This window comes from Grampus griseus, assembly GCF_964374135.1.
Source record: "Grampus griseus genome assembly, chromosome: 3".
NCBI lineage: Eukaryota > Metazoa > Chordata > Mammalia > Artiodactyla > Delphinidae > Grampus > Grampus griseus.
The window spans coordinates 83,018,082-83,043,803 of NC_139019.1; the positions used below are offsets into that span (position 1 = coordinate 83,018,082).

Genomic DNA, 25,722 nt, shown 5'->3' on the forward strand with positions numbered 1-25,722 from the left:
ACATGTATCTTAGACAGCCGAAGAGAAGAGCCATCCTTACTTCTGGTTCTAAAATGGGGAGGAGAACTAACCCCTGCAGGCAGGGTCCAGGCTGAAGAACTTGGAAGAGCTTTCAGGTGTATGTACCCTGGAGGTCAAGGTAAATCTTAGAGTTTCTTTAATTCAGTTAAATTCATACAGGCTGGGTCCAGGCTGAAGAACTTGGAAGAGCTTTGAGGTGTATGTATCCTGGAGGTCAAGGTAAATATTGGAGTTTCTTTAATTCAGTTAAATTCATACATCATATTTTCAAATCCTAATTTTGAGATGTTATTAAATATTTATAGAAATACAGTGAGGTAAAAATATAGCTTAAGTGATTTGAGGATTTATTTTCAGGAGATTATGCAGGATTTCCTGGTTGTGGTTTACTTAGATTACACAGTACCTACCGACATGACCTTAAAATATACGCCTCTGATGAAGGACGAGTCCAGATGACTGCAGCTGCTTTTGCAAAGGTATAAATAAATGTTTTTTAGAATTATTAGAATTTTCATCTAATATAGCATTTTAAAAGATTTTTACTAAGGTATTATTTTAATATTCTAAATTTGAAACTTCTAACTAAAGCCCTGAAATGGCAATGACAAGTTGCATTATTAATAAAGTTTATTGTAAATAGTAAGCTTACACCTTGTGAAATTCAGCATGTAACAAGATAATTATTAAGATACCTTCTATTTTGCATACTAATTCTTAATCTGTTTTGGCTTTATTTTATGTATTTAGGGGCTATTAGCTCTAGAAGGAGAACTTACACCCATTCTTGTTCAGATGGTGAAAAGTGCAAACATGAATGGCCTTTTGGATAGTGATAGTGACTCTTTGAGCAGTTGTCAGCAACGTGTGAAAGCAAGACTTCATGAAATACTTCAGAAAGACAGAGATTTTACTGCTGAAGATTATGAAAAGGTGGGTCTTACCAAACTCTTGCATTGTCAAATATTACATGCACATACACATAGAAAAGTGCATAAAATGTAAACTTAGAGCTTATCATATTATAAAGCAAAGAGTTATATAATCAGTACAGAGATACAGAACGTTGGAACAACTCTAGCCTCTGTGTGTCCCTTCCCAGTTGCAGCCCCTTCCCTATCTGCTAGAAATAATCACTATCCTAACTTTTTATAGTCTTATACCCAGAGTGCTTATTTGGCTAAGTATGTATCTGTAGCTACCATAGTCTCAGTTTGGGGTATTTTTTAAGCTTCATGTAATAGAATGTTTTCTTTTATGTCTGGCTTCTTTTTCTCAGTGTTATGTTTGTGAAATTCATCCATAGTTTTGAGAATTTTCATTTCTATGTAGTATTGTTTTCAGAGGTTGGCAAACTTTTTCTATAAAAGACCAGATAGTAAATATTTCAGGCTTTGTAGATCACATATAGTTGCTTGTTGCATATGCTTTTCTTTTTTACACCACCTTTTAAAAATGTAAAAACCATTTATTAGCTCACAGGCTATCACAGGTCATGTTTGGCCTAGTTTGTTGATCCATATTCTATTTTATGAGTATATGCCAATTTATATATGCTTTCTAATATTGTTATAGTTTGGGGCTGTTATGCTAATACTGCCGTGAATATCCATATATGCCTCCTAGTGCATATGAGCATATGTTTCTCTTTGGTGTATTCTAGGAGTGGAAGTGTTGTGCCCCACAGTGTGCTAATATTTCAATATTAGTAGATGTCAAACTGTTTTCCAAAGTCATTGAAGCAATTTATACTCCCACCAGAAGTCCATGGAAATTGTTATTGCTCTACATAGTCTCTATTCTTGGTATTTTCAGACCATTCAATTTTGCCTATTCTGAAGGTGGATGTATAGTAGTACCTCACTGTGGTTTTAATATTCGTTGACCATTTAGGTATCTTCTTTCATAAGGCCTGCTCTTCAAGTCTTGTCCTTTTTTTCTACTAGTTGCCTGTGTTTTTCTTATTGAATAGTAGAATTTCTTTGTATATTTTGGATATGAGCTCTTTGTTATGTGTTCTAAATACTGCCATCTACTCTGAGCCTTAATGATTTCCTTTGATAAGCAGAAATTCTTATTTTCCATGAATTTCTTTTTTTTTTTCCCATGTATTTCAAGGTCAATTTTTTCCTTTACGTTCAGTGCATTTTAATGCATTCTTTATAATACCTTTTTCTTTTTTTTAATTTATCATAGGTTCAACAATTAAACCTATATTTTATTCTTATATATATATATTTTTTTACATCTTTATTGGAGTATAATTGCTTTACAATGGTGTGTTAGTTTCTGCTTTATAACAAAGTGAATCAGTTATACATATACATATGTTCCCATATCTCTTCCCTCTTGCATCTCCCTCCCTCCCACCCTCCCTATCCCACCCCTCCAGGCGGTCACAAAGCACCGAGCTGATCTCCCTGTGCTATGCGGCTGCTTCCCACTAGCTATCTACCTTATGTTTGGTAGTGTATATATGTCCATGCCTCTCTCTCGCTTTGTCACAGCTTACCCTTCCCCCTCCCCATATCTTCAAGTCCATTCTCTAGTAGGTCTGTGTCTTTATTCCTGTCTTACCCCTAGGTTCTTCATGACATTTTTATTTTTCTTAAATTCCATATATGTGTGTTAACATACAGTATAATACCTTTTTCTAATGTGGGGTCATAAGGTATTCCCATATACGATCTTCTATATACTTTACTGTTTTTCCCTGCACATTTATCTACAATCTAGCTAAAATTGACTTTTGTGTGTGCTATTAGATAAAGATGTCAAAATTGATGTTTTCCCCCCAACCATATGTACATCCAGGTGTCTCAACACCACATACTGAAAAGACCATCCTTTCCCCACTACTCTGTAGTGCCAGCTTTATCATATGTGTGTTCTCTGTTTCTAGAACGTATTCTTTTGTTGACTCTTGGGCCATTGAATAAGATCTCCCAAATCCTACATGGGTCCTTCTTCAAGTTCTTCTTGGCTTTTCTTGTATTCCCATATAAATTTTAAAATAACCTGGCCTAAAATCCTGTTGGAATATTGATTTAGATTGCATTAGATCTATAGTTTGTGAAAACTTACATCTTTAAAAAAAAATTTTGTGTACTTGTAAACGCTCCCTCTAAAAAGGTTACTATCTGTTGCTGCTATGTACAAATAGTTTTTTTAATATTGACTTTATATGTGTCAACTTTATTGAACTTATTTATTAACTTAGTAATTTATCTGTAGATTAAAAAAAAATCTTTTCAAAGCATATCCCCAGGTTTTTGTCTTCCTTTCCAGTTTTTATGTTTTTAATTCTTTTTATTGCTTTACTTTAATAGCTAGTACCATCAAAGTGATAGTAAATAGAAGTGGCTTTTCTGTTTTTGTTTATATTCTCAAAGGGAAATCTTTTTAACACTGACCATTAAGTATGGTCTCTGTAGATTTTTTTAAAGCTACTCTTTTTCAAAATAAGGAAAATCCATTCTACTCCTGTTTTCTTAAGAGGTTTTATCATGACAAGTTTTTAAATTTTATATTTTCTTATCTGTTAAACATCATATGATTTGGGGGAGAGGCTACCGTGGTTCCTAGAATAAGCTCATTTAAAAAATATATATATATATCACTGGTTTGGGTTTACTAATATTTTTGGTTAGAAGTTTTACATCTGTGTTCATGAGTCATACTGACCTTTACTTTTTTATTCTTGTTGTCTTTGTCTGCTTTCAATATCAAGATTATGCTGTTCTCATAAAATTAATTAGAGAGTCCTGTTTGGGGGGAATAATTCATGTATATATGTTTCAGTAAATGTTTGGTAAAATTTACTGGTAAATCCCATGGGCATTTTCTTTATGGGAAAGCTTGTAATTGTGGTTTCCAGAGTAATTTAGTAGTTTGCATTTATTATGTCTTGTGTCTGTATTAAGTTACATTCTTCTAGAAATTTGTGTATACACTCCTCTTAAGTTGTTTATAATGTCTGCAAGATCAGTAGAGATATTCCTTTTTGTTTTGTAACATTGTACAGTCTTCCCCCCCTTTTTTTTCCTTGATCAGTTTTGCCATAGTTGATCAGCTTTATTAGTCCTTTAAAAGAACTGTCTTTCAGATTTGTTGGTTCACTAAATTATGCACTTGTTTTCTATTTTATTAATTTTTATTGTTTAATATTTTATTCCTTCTACTTCTGTAGTTTTATTTTGCTCTTTTTCTAATTGTTAAAAACTGATGTCACTAGATGGATGCTTATTAACTCATGAATGTTCAATCTTTTGTAAAATACACACTCTAGGCCCTTTATGCACTGTTTTGACTGTATTCATAAATTGAGGTTTATGCCATCTGGGACATTTTCTAATTTCCTTAGTGATTTCTTTGATCATACGTTATTTAGAAGTGTACTTTTAAAATTTTCAGACCTATGCATTTTTAAGTTATATTTTTGTTATTTCTAACTTTATATCATTTTGGTAAAAACAAAAATTCTTGCTGATTTTTTTTTGGTCTGTTTTTTCTTTCTTTACTGTTGTGTGTTAAAATTTCCCACTATAATTGTGGATTTTTCTTGTCTTTGTAATCTCTTAAGCCTTGCTTTACATGTTTTGATGTCATGCTATTAAATGCATACAAATTAAGAATTGGTATATTTCAATCAGTATTTTTGCCTCAAAATTTACTTTGAGATTAATATAGCTAAAACAGTTGTTTTTTCTTTTACTTGGTGTTTGTACAGTATCTTTTTTATCTTTTAACTTTCAGTCTTTCTGAAACTATACTTTTAGATGTATCTCTTAAAATCTGCATATAGATTTTTAAAAAATTTGTCATGAAAATCTTTGTTTAGGACAATTATTTATATTATAAATTACTGAAATTTGTATATGAATCTATTATCCTTTTAAGTGCTTTATATTTATACTGCCTATTTTTATTTTTCTCTCCTTTCTTGCTTCATTGGAATTGGTACTTTTTATTTATTTATTTCCCTGGTAGTTAGAAAATTATATTTGATTTTACTATTTGTTTTGTCACTACCCAAGAGAGAACAATAGGCTTCTATGACATCTGCAAATTGAATGTTTACATCATGCTTTTATCCTCTTCCTGGACAAAGCAAGGACTCTAGAACTAAAGTGTTTTTCAAACTTACTTGACTAAGAATCATCTGGGGTCTTGTTAAAAATGCAGACTCCAGTTTATCCCTTTTTTGAACCCTAAATGTAGAGTTTACCAGAGTTTCACCTTTGAAAATCCTGGACTTCACTTTTTTTGTCCTGTTAACATAAAATGATATTAAAGCTCTATTCTTCTTCTCTGCTGTCTATTCAGAATCAACAGATGTCTCCAATGCAAAAACAGCCTTAAAAGCCAGTATCACTCTCTGGATCTCTGACCAGAGAGTTTGGTTTCCATAATTCTTAATAATTCTTAATATCTTATCTCTCAGATACCTTAAAGCAGAAGTATAGAAGTTCTTTGCCCAGGAGTTTTACTAATCTTCAGTGGTTAGATTGGCCTAAACTACCTAGTTCACCATAACAAGAAGTGGAATTCCACTTTACATTTTTTATATTTATACAAATTTATTTGATGGGGTTAAATTACTTGCCAAGCAAAGTTTCAACAGTGAAAATTGAAACTATTTGTCATTAATGGCTTTTGTTGACTTGCAAAAAATCTCATCACAAAGGCATTTACATGGTGGTTAAGAGCACAGCTCTTTAGCCAGATTACCTGCTTTTTTAATCTCACTCTTTGCATACTAGTGGTTTGATCTTAGGGAAGGTGCTTTAACCTCTGTTAAGTACCTCATCTGGAAAAAGTGATGAAAATAATAGTCTCGAGGTTATTCCATGTCAATATATGTCAAATGGTTAAACCATATTTGCAAATACCAAGTGAATCAGCAAAATGTCTGCAAAATACTAGAATAAAATCTCCTTGTAAATTAGAGTACTTCTATTAGATTTTCCCTGTGGATAATCTAATGTTAGCTAAGGTTTAGGATTTTTTTAACATGAAATTTTGAGGTTTTTATTTCCTCCTTGATCTTATTTCTGTATTTTGGGGGTATCTTCATTTGTAGTTTGAGTTATTCTGCAGCTACTGGAAAATTTTGTATATTGTTCTCTTGGCCAATTGAGCATAACCAGATGTAAAAATATATACTCTATTCATTTGTAGCTTACTCCATCTGGAAGCATTTCTCTTATCAAATCAATGCATTTAATTAAAAATCCTGTGAAGACCTGTGACAAAGTGTATTTCTTGATACAAAGTTTGACTTCTCAAATCAGACATCGAATGGAAGATCCCAAATCATCAGGTAAATATTTTGTTTTCCTTAGATTAGAAAACAAATAAAAGGCACTATCCAGTTGCTATAAACATTTTTTAAATAAGATGTGCCAATCATAAAAAATTCAAGCCTTTAATGCTATATTTAGCATTAGATAGGTATGTCTAGGTGTAATTTGAGTTAGTATATATCCAGCAAAAGAATAATAGCGAAGTTATAATTGCTTTTATCTGTGGTAGCATGAAAGGGATAATAAAACATTTTTATTTGGTTAATTATGTAGCATTACTGTACAGTTCAGCAGCAAATAGGCAGCATAATAAGAAGGAGCAAGCAACAGGAAGGTGATCAGTGCTCTGGCTCTGAGACTAGCTTAGTTAATAACTTGGGCAACTAACGTATGTAACATATGGAAGGTCTTCTATAAAACCAGTTCCTAACCCATGTATTTATACCTTTATTCAAGTCTACAAAATATATGGTTGCTAATAGTATATGCCTATGATAACATTTCCTAGCTTGTTAACAATTTTACCTTTGATATTTAAGAAGTTTCTAACTACCAATTTTTAATATATATTCTTTATCTGATTTTGAAGTTTAATACACTAAAACTGTTATGTTGTTTTAGATATTCAGCTTTATCATAGTGAGACCTTAGAGCTCATGCTACGTAGATGGTCCAAGTTGGAGAAAGACTTTAAAACAAAGAATGGAAGATATGATATTAGTAAAATCCCTGACATATATGACTGTATAAAATATGATGTCCAGCATAATGGTTCCTTGAAATTAGAAAACACAATGGAATTATATAGGCTTTCAAAGGCATTAGCAGATATTGTTATCCCTCAGGTAAGTAATTCCTACATATCAATTTTCTTGTACTGTTATATAGATACTTTTAAAACGTCTATCAGTGGATAAAAGATAGTTGGTTTTTGTGTCCCAGTAAGCCTATAATTTTAAAAAGGAAAGTAACTAATTATGAATTTATATTTTAAACTTTTTGTTATATTAAATCATTGTTTGATTTTTTAATAGTTTATAGTGACTTTTTAAAATTTAAGAATTGATACTCTTAATAATAATATGCTAACAACAAACAAGACAACTGAAAATAGGATGGGATAAATCACTTAAGTATTTATTGGGCATTTATTGTGCACCTACCAGCTCTGTGCTGTGGGAATGTGTGCAAAGTGGGAGAAAAAGATAGTTGTGTCCCTATATAAATTTTGGAAGTTTTTTTACCTTATGTGGAAGTATTTTGAAAATAATATTTAGAGGCCAGGATGTAAGTAGTTATTTGTGGGGTGTGGTAGAGGTGGAACGGGGGGCCTTATCATTATAGGAGAGTAAAAATAGAGGTGTAACCAAAATTCAGTTAACTGAAATGTAATTAAACAGAGAATCAGATGATAATAAAGAGACAGGTGACAAGACAAGTTGAGATAAGAAATGTGTTAGAAGAAAACAGTTGCAGATGCCCTTTGGAGAACTTTTTTCAACTCAATTACTAAAAGATCATTTGGACATTGTAAAAGGGAGATTGGAGTAAATCACACATTCCAACTGTGAACCAAAGTTAAAAAGCAGGAAAAATGAAATACAGTTGATTTTTGACCAATGTGGGTTTGAACTGTAGTGGGTCCACTTATACGCAGATTTTTTTACAATAGTAAATACTACAGTACTGCATGATCCACATATCCACAGTTGAATCTGCCAGGGATGCAGAACCACAAATAAGTTATTCTCGAATTTTCAGTGGTGTGCAGGGTTGGTGCTCCTAACCTCCACGTTTTTCAAGGGTCACTGTACATGAAAAGTGTAAAGATTGTATATAAAAGTAGCCTCACTTAAAGATACTCATATATAGAAAACAGTGGGGAGGTTCCTTAACTAAAAAGAGAACTATTTTATGATCCAGCAATCCCACTTCCATATATCCAGAAAAGATAAAAACTCTTAATTCAGAAAGATACATGCATCCCGGTGTTCATAGCAACACCGTTTACAATAGCCAAGACATGGAAACAACTGGAGTGCCCATCAGTGGATGATTGGTTTAAGAAGATGTGGTGTGTGTATGTATATATACATATATATATCTCTCTACACACATATACGTATATATACATACACACACCACATATACATACACACACACCATGGAATATTACTCAGCCATAAAAACAAAATATTGCCATTTGCAGCAACATGGATGGACCTAGAGAGCACCATACTAAGTGAATTAAGTCAGAGGAAGACAAATATTATATGATATCACTTGTATGTGGAATCTAAAAAATAATACAAATGAATCTATATTAAAAAGTGGAAACAGACTCATAGACATAGAAACCAAACTTACAGTAAGGGAGAGGGGGAATGATAAAGAGTATGGGATACACACCGCTATACATAAAATAGATAAGCAACAAGGATTTACTATATTCTCTCAAGGATTTACTATATACTAGTTCTCAAGGAGAACTATATTCAATATCTTGTAATAACCTATAATGGAAAATTATCTGAAAAAATATTGGATTGGCCAAAAAGTTCGTTCGGGTTTTTATGTTATAGAAAAACCCTAACGAACCTTTTGGCCAACCCAATATATAACTGAATCACTTTACTGTACAATTGAAACCAACACAATACTGTAAATCTACTACAATTAAAACTATACTTCAGGACTTCCCTGGTGGCACAGTGGTTAAGAATCCACCTGCCAATGCAGGGGACATGAGTTTGATCCCTGGTCCGGGAAGATCGTACATGCTGAGGAGCAACTAAGCTCATGTGCCACAACTACTGAGCCTGTGCTCTAGAGCCCGCGAGCTGCAACTAGTGAGCCTGTGCACTACAACTACTGAAGCCCATGTGCTCTGGGTCCCACAAGCCACAACTACTGAGCCTGCGTTCTGAAACTACTGAAGCCTGCATGCCTAGAGCCCGTGCTCTGCAACAAGGGAAGCCACCATAATGAGAAATGCATGCACTGCAATGAAGACCCAGCGCAGCAAAAAAAAAAAAAAAAAAAAACCCTCCAGTGTCCTTTTCCTAATATTCACAGAATATCCAGGAAAAACTAGAGACTTTTAAAAACTGGGAATTCAGGCTGCACAACTTACCTATAAGTATTTGTATACATGTTAAAGTTTAGCTTATTCTTGCAGCATGAAAGAACAACTATTTATTTGTTTGGTCAGTGTATATGATGTAGACAGGTTTAAGTATATTGTATAAATCAGTGATTTGCAAATAAATTCTCTTTAAAAGAGGATAAAAATATCTCATACTGCAAGAATATGTCTTTGGGCCTCACTATAAGAAACATAGGCTTAGAAAACAAGGACTTAGTCTCTGACAACATCTTTCATTTGCTAAATAGAAGTTTTATTTTGCAAAAGAGGTTTTATTTTACACAATAAAAAGTTGTATTTTTATAACAGATAAGAAAAGCAGACATGTAGATGAATGGAACAGAATTGAGAGCCCAGAAACAAACCCGCACATATATGGACAATTAGTTTATGATAAAGGAGCCAAGAACATACAATGGAAAAAGCATAGTCTCTTCAATATAGTATTGGGAAAACTGGACGGCCACATGCCAAAGAATGAAACTAGACCACTATATCACACCATACACAAAACTCAAAATGGATTAAAGACTAGAATGTAAGACCTGAAACCATAAAACTAAAAGTAAACATAGTATGCTCCTTGAAGTTGGTCTTAGCAATATCTTTTTGGATATGTTTCCTTGGGCAGGGAAACAGAAGCAAAAATAAACAAACAGGACTACATCAAACTAAAAAGCTCTGTACAGTAAAGTAAATCATCAACTAAACGAAGAGACAACCTACGGAATGGGAGAAGATATTTACAAATCATATATTCAATTTGGGGGTAATATCCAAAATATATGAAGAACTCATACAACTCAACAACAACAAAAACACAGTCTGATTAAACAATGGGTAGAGGAGCTAAATATTTTTCCAAAGAAGACATACAGGTTGCCAGGAGGCTCATGAAAAGATATTCAACATCACTAATTATTGGAGAAATGCAAATCGAAACCACAGTGAGAGATCACCTCAGGCCTGTTAGAATGGCTGTTATCAAAAAGGCAAGAAATAACTAGTACTGGAGAGGATGTGGAAAAAAGTGTGGTACACTGTTGGTGGGAATGTAAATTGGTGCAGCCACTATGGAAAACAGTATGGAGATTCTTCAAAAAATTAACACTAGAACTACTCTATGATCCAGGTATTCCACTTCTGGGTATTTATCTGAAGAATATGAAGACTCTAATTTGAATAGACACATGCACCCTGTGTTCATTGTGGCATTATTTACAATAGCCAAGATATGGAAAGTGCCCATTGATGAATGGATGGATGAAGTAGTATATATAATACAGTGGAATACATAAAAAAGATACAGTCTTGCCATTTGTGGCAACATGGTTGTACCTTGAGGGTGTTATGATAAATAAGTCATTCAAAGAAAAACATACTATATGATTTCACTCAAATGTGAATATTAAAATTTCTTTTAAATAAATGAACAAACCAAGCAAAATAAACATGTATTTATAGAGAAAAGAGTAATAATTACCAGAAGGGAAAGGGGGTGAATTGCGTAAAGGAGGTAAACTGTATGGTGATGAGTAGAAACAACTTCTGGTGTTGAGCATACTGTAGTTTATACAGAAGTCAAAATATAATGTTCACATGAGACATGTTATAAACCAATGTTACCTCAGTAAATTAAGTAAATAGTAAAAGAGCCTCGATGGTATGATGGAAGATAAGAACATCTAAAGATTATATTTGTTATTAAGAGTCTTAATTGAGATGGCACACATTTATTGAAGTTTGAAGATCATTTCTTTGGTGATTGTATTATGAAATGCAGAGGATTCTTTATAATAGCATTTGCAATATAAAGTCCAATGATACTCTCATTAAATATCACCATATAATAAGCTTTCAAATATCTTCATCGGTTATTTTAATCAGTTCTTTTTGTGGAAGAAATAAGAGAACTTGGGTATCCAACAATTAATTATTTGGTCCTAGTTGGTTATGGCAGCTTGCTTTTTCAGCTCTACAAAATATGTCACTGTTTTGAAGGGAAAGGTTTTTTTGTTATGAAAGTAATATATCTTTGTTATAAAATATAGATATAGCCAAAAAAAAAAAAATCAGTATGCCATTACCAACTAGAGAAAAACATTTCACTGTTTTGGAAAATTCTAAAAGGGCTTTTCCCTTAAATTCATGGATAAAATTTTTTTCATAAATTCGTATATATGACAAATGTATTCTTTGCAAAAATGGAACCAGGAAATGCATACTATTTTATAACCTGATTTTTTTTTCTTGGCATCAAGAAATTTTTTCCAAATCAGTAAAGCTAAATATACTTCATTTTTCCTAATGGCTGAATGATGTGATGTAATAATAGCTATTTAACCAATTTCTCACATTTGGAAATGTGGATTCTTTTACTTTCTTTCACTCTCCTTATACATATGTCTTCTACATAAAATCAAGAAGATTTCCAGAACTCTTTTACCAGTTTTGTTACAGACCAGCAGTGTATGAGAGTGCCTGTTTCATTACACCTTGCTAATAACAACAGAAAAATTTCCTTTGATGATGTTAATTTCAACATTTTCCTTTTGTTTACACATACATACACAATTGCATACGTATTTCTTTTTTTCATACCAATTTCACAGTCATCTATGTTGGTGAGATAATTAACCAACCAAGCTTTTGTGTTTAAGGTAAATGACCCAAGAGGTTCCATTTTCATACGTCTTCCATCTAATCAATCAGCCTTTTCTTTATTAGGCAGTTTTGAGATTTATTATCCATACTAAAGTTTTGCCATCTGGGAAGTACCTGATAACAGCAAGTAGCCTTTAAATACAGGTATCCCAGAAGGAACTGGGAGAGAAAGAGTGTGCTTATTTCTTCCCTCTTCTCTACTCTTCCTTCTTTCTCTCTCTGTCCCTGCCTTCCTCCGCCTCCACCCCACTTTCTGCCCTCTTCCTCTTATACCCTCTCTTCCCATCTATACACACAAAACAGATTTTTTTATTATATCAGGTCATTTTCTCATCTACCTCTTTGAACTGTAATTTTTATTATAATTCTTACAATTACTATGTTTTCTTAACACTTTAGATTGTAATTCCTCATTTAATTAACTTATAATGGTTATAGAGCTCATTAAGTTTGATAATTTCACGGCATTTTTGGCTAACCACTAGTTAAAACCTTTACAGTATTGGCCAAAGGCTTTTAAATAATTTGTTAACCTTTTTAATCTTTGACATTCAAATAGACAAAAATTTCATGGTTTCAATTTATATTTCTTTCTGTATGTTTATTGACTATTTGTTCTGTGCTTTAGTGTTTGTGCCCTTAATCCATCTTTCTTTTAGGGTTGTTTCTACATTTAAAACCTGGTTGAGTTGAATACTGTTCATAAAGATTACATTCATCCATTCATCCTATCCTCTTTAGAAATTACTTTCTTTTTCATTTACACCAAAATAAAATTCTTCTAATTACACTCAATACTTTGGGGAATAGTGTACTTGAAGTTGCAGAAATGTAAACTAGGAGCATTGTATAATGTTCAAAAGAGGCTGAATAAAAATACTTGTCGCTCACTAAAATTCTTAAATTTAGTAGTACCTTTATTGGAGTTCTTTATTATTATACCCTTTTTCTAATGTTGTGTATGTTCTGCTCAGGAATATGGTATAACTAAAGCTGAAAAACTGGAGATTGCCAAAGGCTACTGTACTCCTCTAGTTAGAAAAATTCGCTCAGATCTTCAAAGGACGCAAGATGATGACACTGTAAATAAACTCCATCCTGTGTAAGAGACTGTACTGGTATTTAAGTCTATAGGCATCTGTTTTTGCATTCTTCAAATCTAATTACTTTTTAATGTTCCTATGGCTAAATCAGGAGTGTATCACTTGGCACACTGTGGAAATAAATATTACCTAGGTATTTCTAATAGTTAACTTCCAACCAAGGTTCTTTTTGGCTCCAAATTGGAGAAAAAACTGAGGCAAACAGGGAAAGAGGATGTGTGTTATCATTCACATGTGATCATCAGTGATCATCCTCATTCAGCAGCATTAACATCTGTGAGCTTCTTTAGGGCTATGACCTCTTTCGTTGTTAATAAAGGTGCTTAAATAACCTATTTACAGTGAACTTGACTAATATTAATGCTTCTTTGACTCATCTCAGTGGTCCCAGTTAGTTCCAGTTATCTTCATGTTAGAGGAATACCTGCTAAGATAACGCCTCAATTGTTATTGGAAGAGTGATAGATTTGCTTATTATGTTCTTTTACTTCTAGTAAGATTAAATTCCATTTTACAAAATAATTTCATTAAGTTTTAACTGCATGGTTACATTTTAACAGTGTCTGCTCCTTACTCTAGGTATTCCAGGGGTGTTCTGTCACCTGAACGTCATGTCCGTACCAGATTATATTTCACCAGTGAAAGTCATGTACATTCTTTACTGTCTATTCTTCGCTATGGTGCCTTATGTGATGTAAGTAGGATAAGTTATATAAATCTATTTAACAAATATGTGTTATTGAATTTATAATCGAATCACTAACACCATTTTTTTACTGTGCAGTTTTTAATAATTCATTATTTACCATCATTTGTCAAGGGTCTACTTTATACCAAGCACTCTGCTAGATGTTTGAGATAATGACATGTTCTCTTCCCTTTGGAGAAGATCCATTTAAGCAAACAATAATACAAAATATTTTAGGTAATGTTACAGGGCAGTGGCAGTGAGATAAAGAGAAACTGATGAATTTGCATTATTTAGAGGTTAGAATCAATAGGACTTGGTGTTTGGTTGGACATTGTGACTCTTATTTACTGTTAGGTAATGAATCATACCAAAGGTTACTGCCTTAAAACAACCACAGTCATTTTATTTTTCTCTCTCATGGTTTAAAGGCTGACTGTGATCAGGCAGTTTTGCATTGGGCCTCTCGTGATATTGCAGTCAGACAGTGGCTCGGGCTCAAGTCATCTCACAACTTTCTTCTCATGTCTGGTGCTTGATGCACAGAACATAGCAGCTGAGTTCCAAAAGTGAACTTCCTAAAAGAGCAAGGAGCAAGCACAAAGCATTTTTATGACCTAACTTATGAAGTTACGTAGTATCACTTCTGCTGAGCATTTTTGGAGGCAGTCACCGAGTCCCATCCAGGTTCAAGGGGTGGGGAATAGACCCATATTACTAGATGAGTGGAGTATCACTGTCACTTACTTATTGTAAGATGAATACTTGGGATTGGATGTATTTTGGTGGCCATATTTGGAAAACAGAGTCTATCACAGTATGTCCATTACCCACACAGTCCATATTTCTCCCTCATGCAAAATTCAGGTAATCTCTCCTCCAGTATTCCCTCAGGCTTATCTATTATAGCATAAACTTGACATCCAGGATCTCATTATCTAAATCAGGTCCAGGTGTGGATGGGACTCCTTGGGCAGAGCTCCTTGAGTGCTCAGGAGAACTCAGTCTAGTTTCAAAGACCTATGAACTGAAGATACCAATTGTCTGTCCTTCATACATTTGACATACAGTGGTGGGATAAGCATAGAATAACTGCTGTAGATAACCTTTTCAAAAGAGGGGAAAACAGAAGGTACACCATGGTCACTGGTCCATAGCAATTTTGAAATCTGCCTAGGTACTTACTGCCCATTCCTTAATTAGGGCTCTGTCATACTGCCAGGGAGTTGTTTATAATGGTTCATGGCTTCATACTTTGGGTTCTTAATTGCTTCATCTAGGTCATCCTTCCTTTTCCATAAAAAGTAGCTCACATTTGCAGCTAAGTAGTTTTCTTTAACCTGCTTCCTGTCCAAGGAAGTTTGGGGATCCAAAGGTCTGTTTATTTTTAGTTCAAGATGGTATAATTTAAAAAACAAAACAAAAAGGAGTAATTTATAATCTACTTTATTAAACAGTTCACACCCACAAATCTTAAGAATAAGCCCATTTTTACATTGGGCTCCCTCTGTGTCTACTGAGGGATAGTACTCAGCAGTCCTTATTGCTTAATAGTGAGTATCTGAGAGACATGGTAGTATAATCCTGAGAAAGTCTTTGCGTCTTTGAAAGGTCTGTGAGCCTTAAATCTTTCTGAAGTCTTAGCAAGTGTTTTTACAATCACACCCATGTTTTCATGACAGATTCCTGCGTTTCTGTTCTTCCTGGAAGCCACTTTTTAACTATAGCATTTTTTGCTCTCTGGAGAGGCTAGGAATGAGAAACAGTTTTATTTCTGAACTCTGCAAGTCTTGGGTCCTTTAATTAACCATTTTCCTGTAGTTTATCTCCCTCCTCTCATAGTTCATCACAGGTAGTGAGAAGAATCTTGGTGGCCTTTTGAGAATTTTTCCTGGAATTTTTGGTAGCTAGCTCATTGAGTTCCACTGTCTGCAGGCTATAGTGTTTCTACACTTTATGCCACTACATAACAAGGGTTCTTTTTCCTATAGTTTCCAGTAAGATTTTTTTTTAACCTTCCTATAGTCCCTCACCAACAACCTCCTCAGTGCCCTTTCAGGCTTTCACTAACACTCTCTTTTTGAGGCATTTTAACTTTCACCAACACTCTCCTTGAGGCCCTTTCTTTGCTTACAGGTGTGGAAGGTAAGAAAGAAAAGAGAGTCAAGAAAGGTTCCCATATTTCTAACAGGATCATCTACAAAATTACTCATCATTCACTGATAAGTAACACTTGGGGGAGTATCAGGCATTAGAAGGAAAGTAATGAGGTTAGATAGCTTGAATTTGAGGCACTAGTAGGCTAGTCAAGTGAAGATGACCAGTAGTATGTTTATATGTAAGGCTAGAGGTTTGGGTTAAAGGTACAGAGTTGGTAAGCCAACATATTAATGATGGCTGAAGCAGTGGCTATTAATAAGATTCCCAGGAAGTTTGTATGTGAAAAAATTAAGAAAATGATGTTTTAGAGATTGGCAGTGGAAGTGATAACCACACAGACTTAGAAATTTTAATATCCCCTTTCTTTCTCAGTACACTCAAACCACAAATTATCTAGAATACAATGTCACTTCTATTATATATCAAAAATATCTTTTCAGCCATCTCCAAACTAGCAAAAAATAAGAATTAAAAAACTTTTTATGTGTATATATATATATTAGCATATACATTTATGCACATCTATAAAAAAATAATCTTTAAAAGAAAATGAATTCAACTTTGTTTTCTTTTGTACTTTTTAAAATAAAGGGCAGTCAGTGAAATGTATGAAGATTTGGTATATGTCTCCTGATTCTTAATTTCTCTTATCATTGGGCCTTGATGAATAGTTATTATCAGTTACCCTAAGACTATGTAAGTGTTCTTTTCCCATCAAATTTTCCAATTCATATGTTCTTTTCTCTTGTTTTTTATTTCTTTTTTATTCCTTAATAGGATAGCAAAGTGGCATCCCTTGCATACATATGAGGATTAGTGGAGCTTTAATAAAAGAAATAGAGAAAAAAATGACCCTTAATTAGCAAGGCAAGAGCTTATATATCCATTAGTAATGATGGAATTGTTTTAGGGGAGGAGAGATACATCTCTTATGTGGTCACCTTTTAACTTTCTTGCACTTATTTATAAGGTAGAAAGAACATAGAAGATGTAAGAATGGAGAGAAAGCCTATAATTGAAGCGTAATAGTGAGTGATGCATAAAATTGTAACAGATAAGTTTGGAGAGCCATGCCTTGAGGATTCTAAGAGGATTGGGAAGCCATTAAAAGGTTTTAAGCAGGGAAGTGAATGGCTTTGGTTTCTGTGTAGACAATAGATAAGTAGAAGTAGATATGAGGAAACGATTTAGGGAGCTATCACAGTGATCTAAAGAAAGATGATGTAGTTTACACTTAGGGTGGTGGCAGTAGAAGAAAGCTTGTTGAGTATATATAAGCTTGTTGAGTATTAAGTATTCACCTCATTTGTGTGGTATCAATCAGGATTAAACAAATTACCATAATGAAAATAAAGTGGTTTTAAAGTAACATAATATGAGAAAATGCTTACCATTTGTTCAGGAATCAAAGGATGAACAGTGGAAACGAGCTATGGATTATTTAAATGTTGTCAGTGAACTCAACTACATGACTCAGATTGTTATCATGCTTTACGAGGATCCTAACAAGGTAACAGAGTCTTGATTTGCGTGTGTTACCAGAGGTAAATAAATAACTTGAAGTTTCTCATTTTGAAAGTGTTCTGTAATATTTTTTAGGATCTTTCCTCTGAGGAACGCTTTCATGTTGAATTACATTTTAGTCCAGGAGCCAAAGGATGTGAAGAAGACAAAAATTTACCATCTGGCTATGGATATAGACCAGCTTCAAGGGAGGTAATGAAGATGAAATTTTCATTGCTTAGTTACTACAGTTCTAAATATAAATGAGGTTTCTTTAAGAATTTTCTATTATGTACTATAATTCTTATCTCAACTAAGTAGCAAGATGGTTTAAATTTCTTGAAGTATGATTTGGGTAGACAACATTTTTATGAATATTAGAATTTTATATTTTATCTTTTCTCTAGATTTTTTGGATTTTTAAGATCAGTAGTTAGAATGGATAACTATAATTTTTGTTTTTGTCCTCAAGTCCTACTTGAGGACTAGTCCATTCTTTACTATGCTAAGCACTTGTTACGAATTACTGCAGTTTAATTCTTAACCTTACAAAAGTTAAATATGTACTCAGCTTTAAACCTTTTTTACTAAACTATAATACATATTCGTAAACATACCTAAATCATAAGTGTGTAGTTTAATGATATATCACAAAATGAACACAATTGTAAAACAACTAGCCAGGTTATAGATAGAAGATCATTCTAGAAGAACCAGTTGTGCCCCCTCTTTCTCACAACCTCCCTGCCTTCTCCCCAAAGTTACCTACTATCATGACTTAGATTAATTTTGTCTATTTTTGGACTTTATGATCACAAATGAAATCACAAAATATGTGCTTTTTGGGGGTGGAGAGTGGGTTTGGTTTCTTTCATTATGTGTTTGAGATTCATCGGTTCTTCATTTTTGTTGCCATGTAGGATTACATTAAATAAATATGGTGCAGTTTATTAATCCATTTCACTATGATGATCATTTGATTTGTTTCCAGTTCAAGGTTTGAAGATGGATGCTTTTATGAAGATTCTTGTTCAGGTCTTTTTCTGAACATATGTACACATTTCTTTTGGATATATATGTAGGCGTAAAATTGCTGGGTTATAGGGTATGCATATGTTCAACTTTTTAAAATACAGTCAAATAACTTTCCAAAGATACTACCATATCTTTATCAGCACTTGGTATGATTAGTGTTTTTAATATAGCTATTTTGGGGACTATGTAGTGGTATCTTGTTGTGGCTTAAATTTACATTACCCTCATGACCAATAAGGATTAGTACCTTTTCTTATATTCATTGGTTATTTGAATATGCTTTTTGTGAAGTGCTACTGGCTAGGACTAGTATGGTGTTGAGTAGAAGTGTTGATACTAAGCATCCTTAGTATCATCCTTGTTCATTCCCAAACTAAAGCAAAAGGTCATGTTTCAAAGTGAACTTTTTGAAATTTTGATTGAAATTACATAAACTCTGCAGATCAGTGTTGAGAGAAATAACACTTTTACAGAATTGAATCTTCTAGTCCAAGGACTTGATATACAGCTCTGAATTTAGTGAGCTATTCTTTATATGTTCTTGATAAAATTAAGACTTTTTTTAATGTCTTGTATTTTCTTTGTCAGGGTAATTCCTAAATTCTTTATGTTATCATAAATGGCTTATTTAAATTTCATTTTCTGTTTGCTATTTTCATATTGAATTTTAACTCATTTTTATAGAGAGATTTTATAACTAACAACCTTACTGCATGCTATTTATTCATTCTAATAATTTATACATAGAGTCATTTGAATTTTCTATGTATATGATCATATCTGTGAATGATGACAAATGTCCAGCAAAATGTTGAATAGATTTAGTGATGGTGGGCACTCTTGTCTTCCAGTGATTTATTAATTGTGATGATTGTTTCAAGTTTTTAGATATCCCTTACCTGGTTGAAGAAGTTTATCTTTATTTTCTATACCCCTTAGTTTGATGAAGGTTTTTATGTACTTCTGCTTGGCTTCTTTAAACTAACGTACGTTCATAAGATTCATTGATGTAATTAGTTTTAGTTTGCCCATTCTTAGTGCTTTAAAATATGTGTTTTAGTGTAATTTACCCAATTTATCCGTCCTGTTTATTTTTAAATTTATTTATTTTTTTATTTTTGGCTGCATTGGGTCTTCATTGCTGTGCGTGGGCTTTCCCTAGTTGTGGCGAGCAGGGGTGACTCTTCGTTGCGGTGTGTGGGCTTCTCATTGCGGTGGCTTCTCTTGTTGTGGAGCACGGGCTCTAGACGTGTGGGCTTCAGTAGTTGTGGCACACGGGCTTAGTTGCTCTGCGGCATGTGGTCCCCTGCATTGGCAGGCAGATTCTTTTTTTTTTTTTTTTTTTTTGCGGTACGCGGGCCTCTCACTGTTGTGGCCTCTCCCGTTGCGGAGCACAGGCTCCAGACGCGCAGGCTCAGTGGCCATGGCTCACGGGCCTAGCTGCTCTGCGGCATGTGAGAATCTTCCCGGACCGGGGCACAAACCCGTGTCCCCTGCATCAGCAGGCGGACTCTCAACCACAGCGCCACCAGGGAAGCCCGGCAGGCAGATTCTTAACCACTGCGCCACCAGGGAAGCCCTACCCATTCTATTTAGATGGATATTTAGTGTAACTTTTTTAAACGTATCTGTTTTCTGTACTATACTGTGAGATTCTTATAATTTGGGACAGTATCTTATTCATCTGTGTCTTGGCACATGGTACATACTCACTAAATATTCAGTGAGTCATCAAATGGTTGTTATTTAAGTATGTAGTCATTACATTTGTTGGAAATATTTGGCATAGAGTTTGAATTTTCTAAAATTTATAACTTCAGATACTGTTTCAGTTTGTGATTGAGTTGATGGCATTACTGGTAACAAAACTGATCTCTTTTTTCTTACTGTCATTTATTATTATTGCTTATTTATTTGGGCATTGGATGAAATTTAATTAAGTACTTTGTTTTATATGGCTCTTTATTGTCGTTTTATGGTTTAATGTATCCAAAGAGTATGTATTTCTTGAAGTCAGGAACTCTGTCATCTGTCTTACAATATCCAGAATAATACTAGGCTTTCATAAGAATTCAATTATTAATTTACTTGAATAAACAAACTTGTATATGTACTGCAAGTGACTACACCAGTTGGTGGTTGAATTTGTTCATCTGAAGAGATTGATTTGTTTTATCTGAATTTTATTATGTTATGTTCTTTCTGCACAGAGTGAAGGCAGGAGATCTTTTAAAATTGATAGTGATGATGAGCCACATACTTCTAAAAAAGATGAGGTTGATCGAGCTGTGATATTGTTTAAACCTATGGTATCAGAGCCAATTCATATACACAGGAAGTCTCCACTTCCAAGATCTAGGAAGATGGCTGCAAATGAAGTAAGTATATATCAGAGCATGTTTTTTATGAAGTAAACTAACTATATTTTAATAAAACAGAAAAGAAAATACAGCTTTAATTATCAAGCTTGGGAACCTAACAGATTTTTAATTGTCAACTTTATTTTTCAAATAAATTTTTTAAAATATAGAGGCAGTTAGAAAATGCAAAGATTAATTTTAGAATTTGGAGCTTTATAGTTTTCATAGCAAAGTTGAATAGAAGTAGTAAAATAAGGCCTTTTGAAGACTTGATCCATTATTTTCTTGTCACTTTAGGTTATTCTAATAAAGAACTTTTTTCAAAGTCTGATATAATGGATCAGGAATAATTTTTGGTTAAAAGTAGTGAGGAATTGCCAGAGATGCTTCAGCAACAACTGATTCCAATGACACTGTATAATAAGATGTGAGATTCTGAATTGTTAACCTGATTGCTAAAGTCAGTATAGGAATTTGAAATTTTGATGCTATGGTTGAAAAATTTACCTTTGTATTATATTAAGGTCTATAATTAAATAACTTAGGCTAATTCTTATGCTCACTAACAAAATAACATTTAAATAACTACTAAAATAACATTTAAAAGGAAAGTTGAAAAAAAAGAAAGGAAAGTTGAGCAGTTGGAGTAAAGTTTAAGTAAATCTTTAACATCTGTATACATTTTTATACTCTGAATACCTTCTTTTTGGGTTATTTATATTCTCTATAGGATGATTCCCCCAGCACTGATTTGAGATCAGTGCTTAAAAATGTTCTCTAAATGCTGAAGTAAAAGTATAAGATAGGAAGAACCATCAACTTTTAAGTTAGAAAAATATTTTTTGTTGATGATTAAATATGCCAAATCTTAAGAGTTAGGTATAACATCTAGCAGTTGGTGAATAGGAACGTAAACACCAACAAATGAGAATTATGCTCATTTCTATAGCCCCAAATTATACAAACATATGTGCTTTTGATTCTCAAATTTCAAATGTATGTGTCCCAATTTGACAATGGTGTATAGGAAAAACATCTCGATAAAATAGATTGTTGTAATTTTACAGTTGAAAATGTATACTAGTTAGGATTCCCATGAATGGGATATTTTAAGTTAATTATGGGTTGGCCAAAAAGTTCGTTCGGGTTTTTCCTGCACTCTTTTGGCCAACCCAATAAAAAGAGGATGATTAAAAATTGTAGAATTTGGGATTATTCTATTATAGCTTAATTTAAGAATGAGAAACCTGGGGTTATGTTCAGTTATCTTTAATTTCAGAAAATTGGGAAATGACATTTATTAATGTAACCTAAAATACCATTTGCGTGAGGGCAGTGATTTTGGTGTTGTTGAACAAAGCAATCTGCAATTCATCAGACTGTTCAGAATTTCACCATTAAACCTTTTTTCTGAACTCCAGAAGAAGTCTGTAACACTGATACAGTCAAACGTATTCTGAGTCTCATCTGTATTTGTGAAATCTTCAACAAAATCACTGCCCTTTGTTAACTCTTAAAACGCAGAACACATTTATAAACCTTTTTCTCGTAAATACTTAAATAGTTGCTTTCAAGAGATTATTTCTATGCCATGCTAAACTTTTACTTCCATAAGGTAAATTATTCAAGTAAAACCTTGAAGACTTTTTCCAGCGTCCATCATCTCCATGGATATCAGAAGTTTGTACTTCCAAAAGACATACAGAGAAAAAGACTATTCTCTTCATTTTGTGCAAGTAGATTTTACTCTGTCCTCACTGTCTGAAACCTGAACATGCAAACATGTAAAATGAGAATGTTTGCTGCATGTTTTGCCTACTGAACTCTATAAATAACCTTTGGAGGGGGTAAATAAATAGATAGCTTGAAAGTGTAAACAAGTGCAATTTGAATCCTCCATCTTACGATCTCTAATTTTTTTTGTCTGCCAGACAGATTTCCTTTCATACATATATACAATGAAGTCTCTTTAACCCTTTGCAGGATTCTTTAGTGCTTTGGGTTGAAAAGTTTGCCCAGTATAGCATAAAACCTCCTAAATATCATATTTTTAACATTGCTAAGATAAAAAATTGTTAAAATCTTTCAAGTTCTAAGAGGGAAGTGACAACTATTAAGCAGTATAAATATTTTGTATATTTAAGATAGTAATGTAATTCTCATAATCTATTACTTACAATTAGATTTATAACTCATTCCGATCAATTTCTCAAATATTAAAATATTTGGCTCCCAAATTACTGTTTAATAGTTTTTTAAAAATTGATAAACAAATGCAAACAAACTGTATTTTTTTTTCTTTCTGATCATTTGGCTCTGTTGTATCTAACTTTGCATGCTCTGCTTTTTTTTTTTTTTTTTTTTGCCCCTTTCTCACTTCCAGGAAGAGAGCCCCCTGAGTGTGTCTAGCCCAGAGGGTACTGGTACCTGGCTGCATTACACCAGTGGTGTGGGTACTGGGCGTCGAAGACGCAGATCAGGGGAACAAATCACTTCTTCCCCTGTCTCCCCCAAATCATTGGCTTTCACATCCAGTATTTTTGGCTCATGGCAACAGGTTTTTAAACTTTACTTCATTAAACATTTTTCCTCCCCGCATTCAGAGCAACAAACAGCTGTCTTTGAGGACATCTAATCCCTTATATTTTACATCAGAGTAAATACTTCTGTTTTTAAATTTTGAATTCACTTAAAAATGCTTGTAATGTCTCACAATATTTGAGGGAAAGAAACCACTTACATTGCATGTGTTTAGCATTTTTACTGGGGGGGGGTTTAAATATCCAGGATTTTAAAATTAGTCAATAAATTTTATACTCCTGGAACTTTAGCTTGTTAATTAAAATTTTTTAAATGTAAAGAAATCATTTTTTTGACTTATTCTTTAAAACATTCAGAAATGAAATTACATAATTTGATGATAAGAAAATTTAATAACCTTTTCCCCCATAATTGAAAAATAGATTCCATTTGGAATTTGCTGAGAATGTGAACATTTTTTTAAATATCAAAATTTATGTGGCCCTATGTTAATTAGCAGGATACATCTAATACTGATGGTTCTCTCCCTCGCTTTCTATTATCTGGAAGTATCTAATAATTACATACAGTATGGGTTTTTTTAGTTGTATAATATCTTAATGCTCTCTTTAAGATAAAAGGGGACAATGTATATGTGCCCATCAATAATATGCCCCAACAAAAGGGGTCAAAATAAAATTACTTCAGAAGGACTTTTTGTGATGACATTTGGAAACTTAAAATACTGTGGGTTTTTTTAGTTTTTTGTTTTTTCACAATGGAAGGTCTGCTCATACACATGACTTTTCCGAGAATTTCAGCAATTTCCTTTTGGAAATATAATGCATTGATTATAGGAAAAGGGATTATGGTATCCATTAAGGCTGTGAATATTTAAAGGTTACTCTGATAAAGCCTATGCATGGATCAGTAATTGTATGGTGATCTCAACAGTCTGTCTGTCCTTTCTTTTGTTTGTGATTGTTTTTTTCCCCCTTCAAATACAGGAGCCGTTTAAGAGTGGGCATTTGGCTTCTTTTAAGAGAGAGTGAAATTATTAATTGTCTATTAATTGTTTCTTTTCATCTGTCTTGTTTCATACATGATATTTAATTCTGAATGCCTGCTTTGCACCACTTCATTGCAAGGACCTCATATGAAATGGACTCCCTTCAGAAGGGGATCTTGCATGATCTTTCATAATTTGTGTATTTCTACTAATATGTATCATACAGCTTATTAACCTTTGTCTGTCTGGAACAGGCTGCAAATGAAGTATGGACTTTTTAATTTATTTTACTGTTTTAGTTCATTTATTTTGCTTTCCTTGTGCAGGTTGTATCTGAAAATGCTAATTACTTGCGAACACCACGAACTCTTGTAGAACAGAAGCAGAACCCTACTGTAGGTATGTGGTCTAAAGGAAGTTGTATTCCAAATCTTAAACTCACTATTTTGCACACATGTAAAACTCTTCAGAGGTGAAAGCATGACCAAATGCTATGCTTTAGTTTTTATTTAACATACACTAATTCAGAAATGTTGAGTCATAAAGCTCAAAATACAAAGTTTTGATGAAATAAATACGAAATAGCATTAATTTTGTTTCATAACCCTTTTGAATGCCCATAATGTAAACTACTTAGTCTAATTGCCAGTGCTCATTTTTAATCTTGTATTCTATAAGTTAAAATCCCAACATGTTTTAATTTAGGAAGGAAACTTCATTTTTCCCAGCTGATAAAGATGAAAATATGCTATCACATACAAAAAGAATCTACTATTCTGATTAAAAAAATTTTTAAGTGGGGAGTGTTTCAAACCCTGTCTGGGTATATTAATTATCCTTTTGGTTTTGGTCATCTCTTAAGGAAAGCCAAAGCAAAACTAATGTACAGTGACAATGTTAATTCTTCATTGACCTACAGAACATAATTGTTTCTTTGCTAACACTCAAGCAAAGCAACATTGAAAAAGACCTTTCTAAACTTATTTTAGTTTTAAGGTCATGATAGATAAACTACATGAGATAATGACATATTATTTTCTGTAAATAGTTGTCTAAATCAGTTTAATAACAGCATAAATAAATTTCATTATGTTTCGACTATGTACGTACTATGATCTCTATACTAAGTTTATGAACTGTCCATTGATGCCTACATACTTGAAAAATCTCTCTTTAATTACATATTTGTTAATTGATAACTTTTGATAT

General features: G+C 33.2%; 1 protein-coding gene across 4 annotated transcripts in view; it reads left to right on the top strand.

Annotated features, from left to right (window-relative positions):
* The window catches only part of PPIP5K2 (diphosphoinositol pentakisphosphate kinase 2), a 75,309-nt gene that overhangs the window by 34,139 nt on the left and 15,448 nt on the right, over nt 1–25,722 (top strand). Inside the window, exons 14-26 of one of the 4 annotated variants that reach the window (XM_082651218.1) lie at nt 14–139; nt 379–500; nt 772–954; nt 6,202–6,343; nt 6,948–7,171; nt 13,110–13,237; nt 13,818–13,932; nt 17,489–17,596; nt 17,686–17,802; nt 20,835–21,002; nt 22,600–22,720; nt 23,372–23,541; nt 24,840–24,912. In XM_082651218.1, coding sequence (XP_082507344.1) covers nt 14–139; nt 379–500; nt 772–954; nt 6,202–6,343; nt 6,948–7,171; nt 13,110–13,237; nt 13,818–13,932; nt 17,489–17,596; nt 17,686–17,802; nt 20,835–21,002; nt 22,600–22,720; nt 23,372–23,541; nt 24,840–24,912 — 1,797 coding nt within the window. Of the gene's footprint in view, nt 1–13; nt 140–378; nt 501–771; nt 955–6,201; nt 6,344–6,947; nt 7,172–13,109; nt 13,238–13,817; nt 13,933–17,488; nt 17,597–17,685; nt 17,803–20,834; nt 21,003–22,599; nt 22,721–23,367; nt 23,542–24,839; nt 24,913–25,722 lie in introns of all 4 variants that reach the window. The other 3 variants (XM_082651219.1, XM_082651216.1, XM_082651217.1) reach the window with 3 other exon arrangements.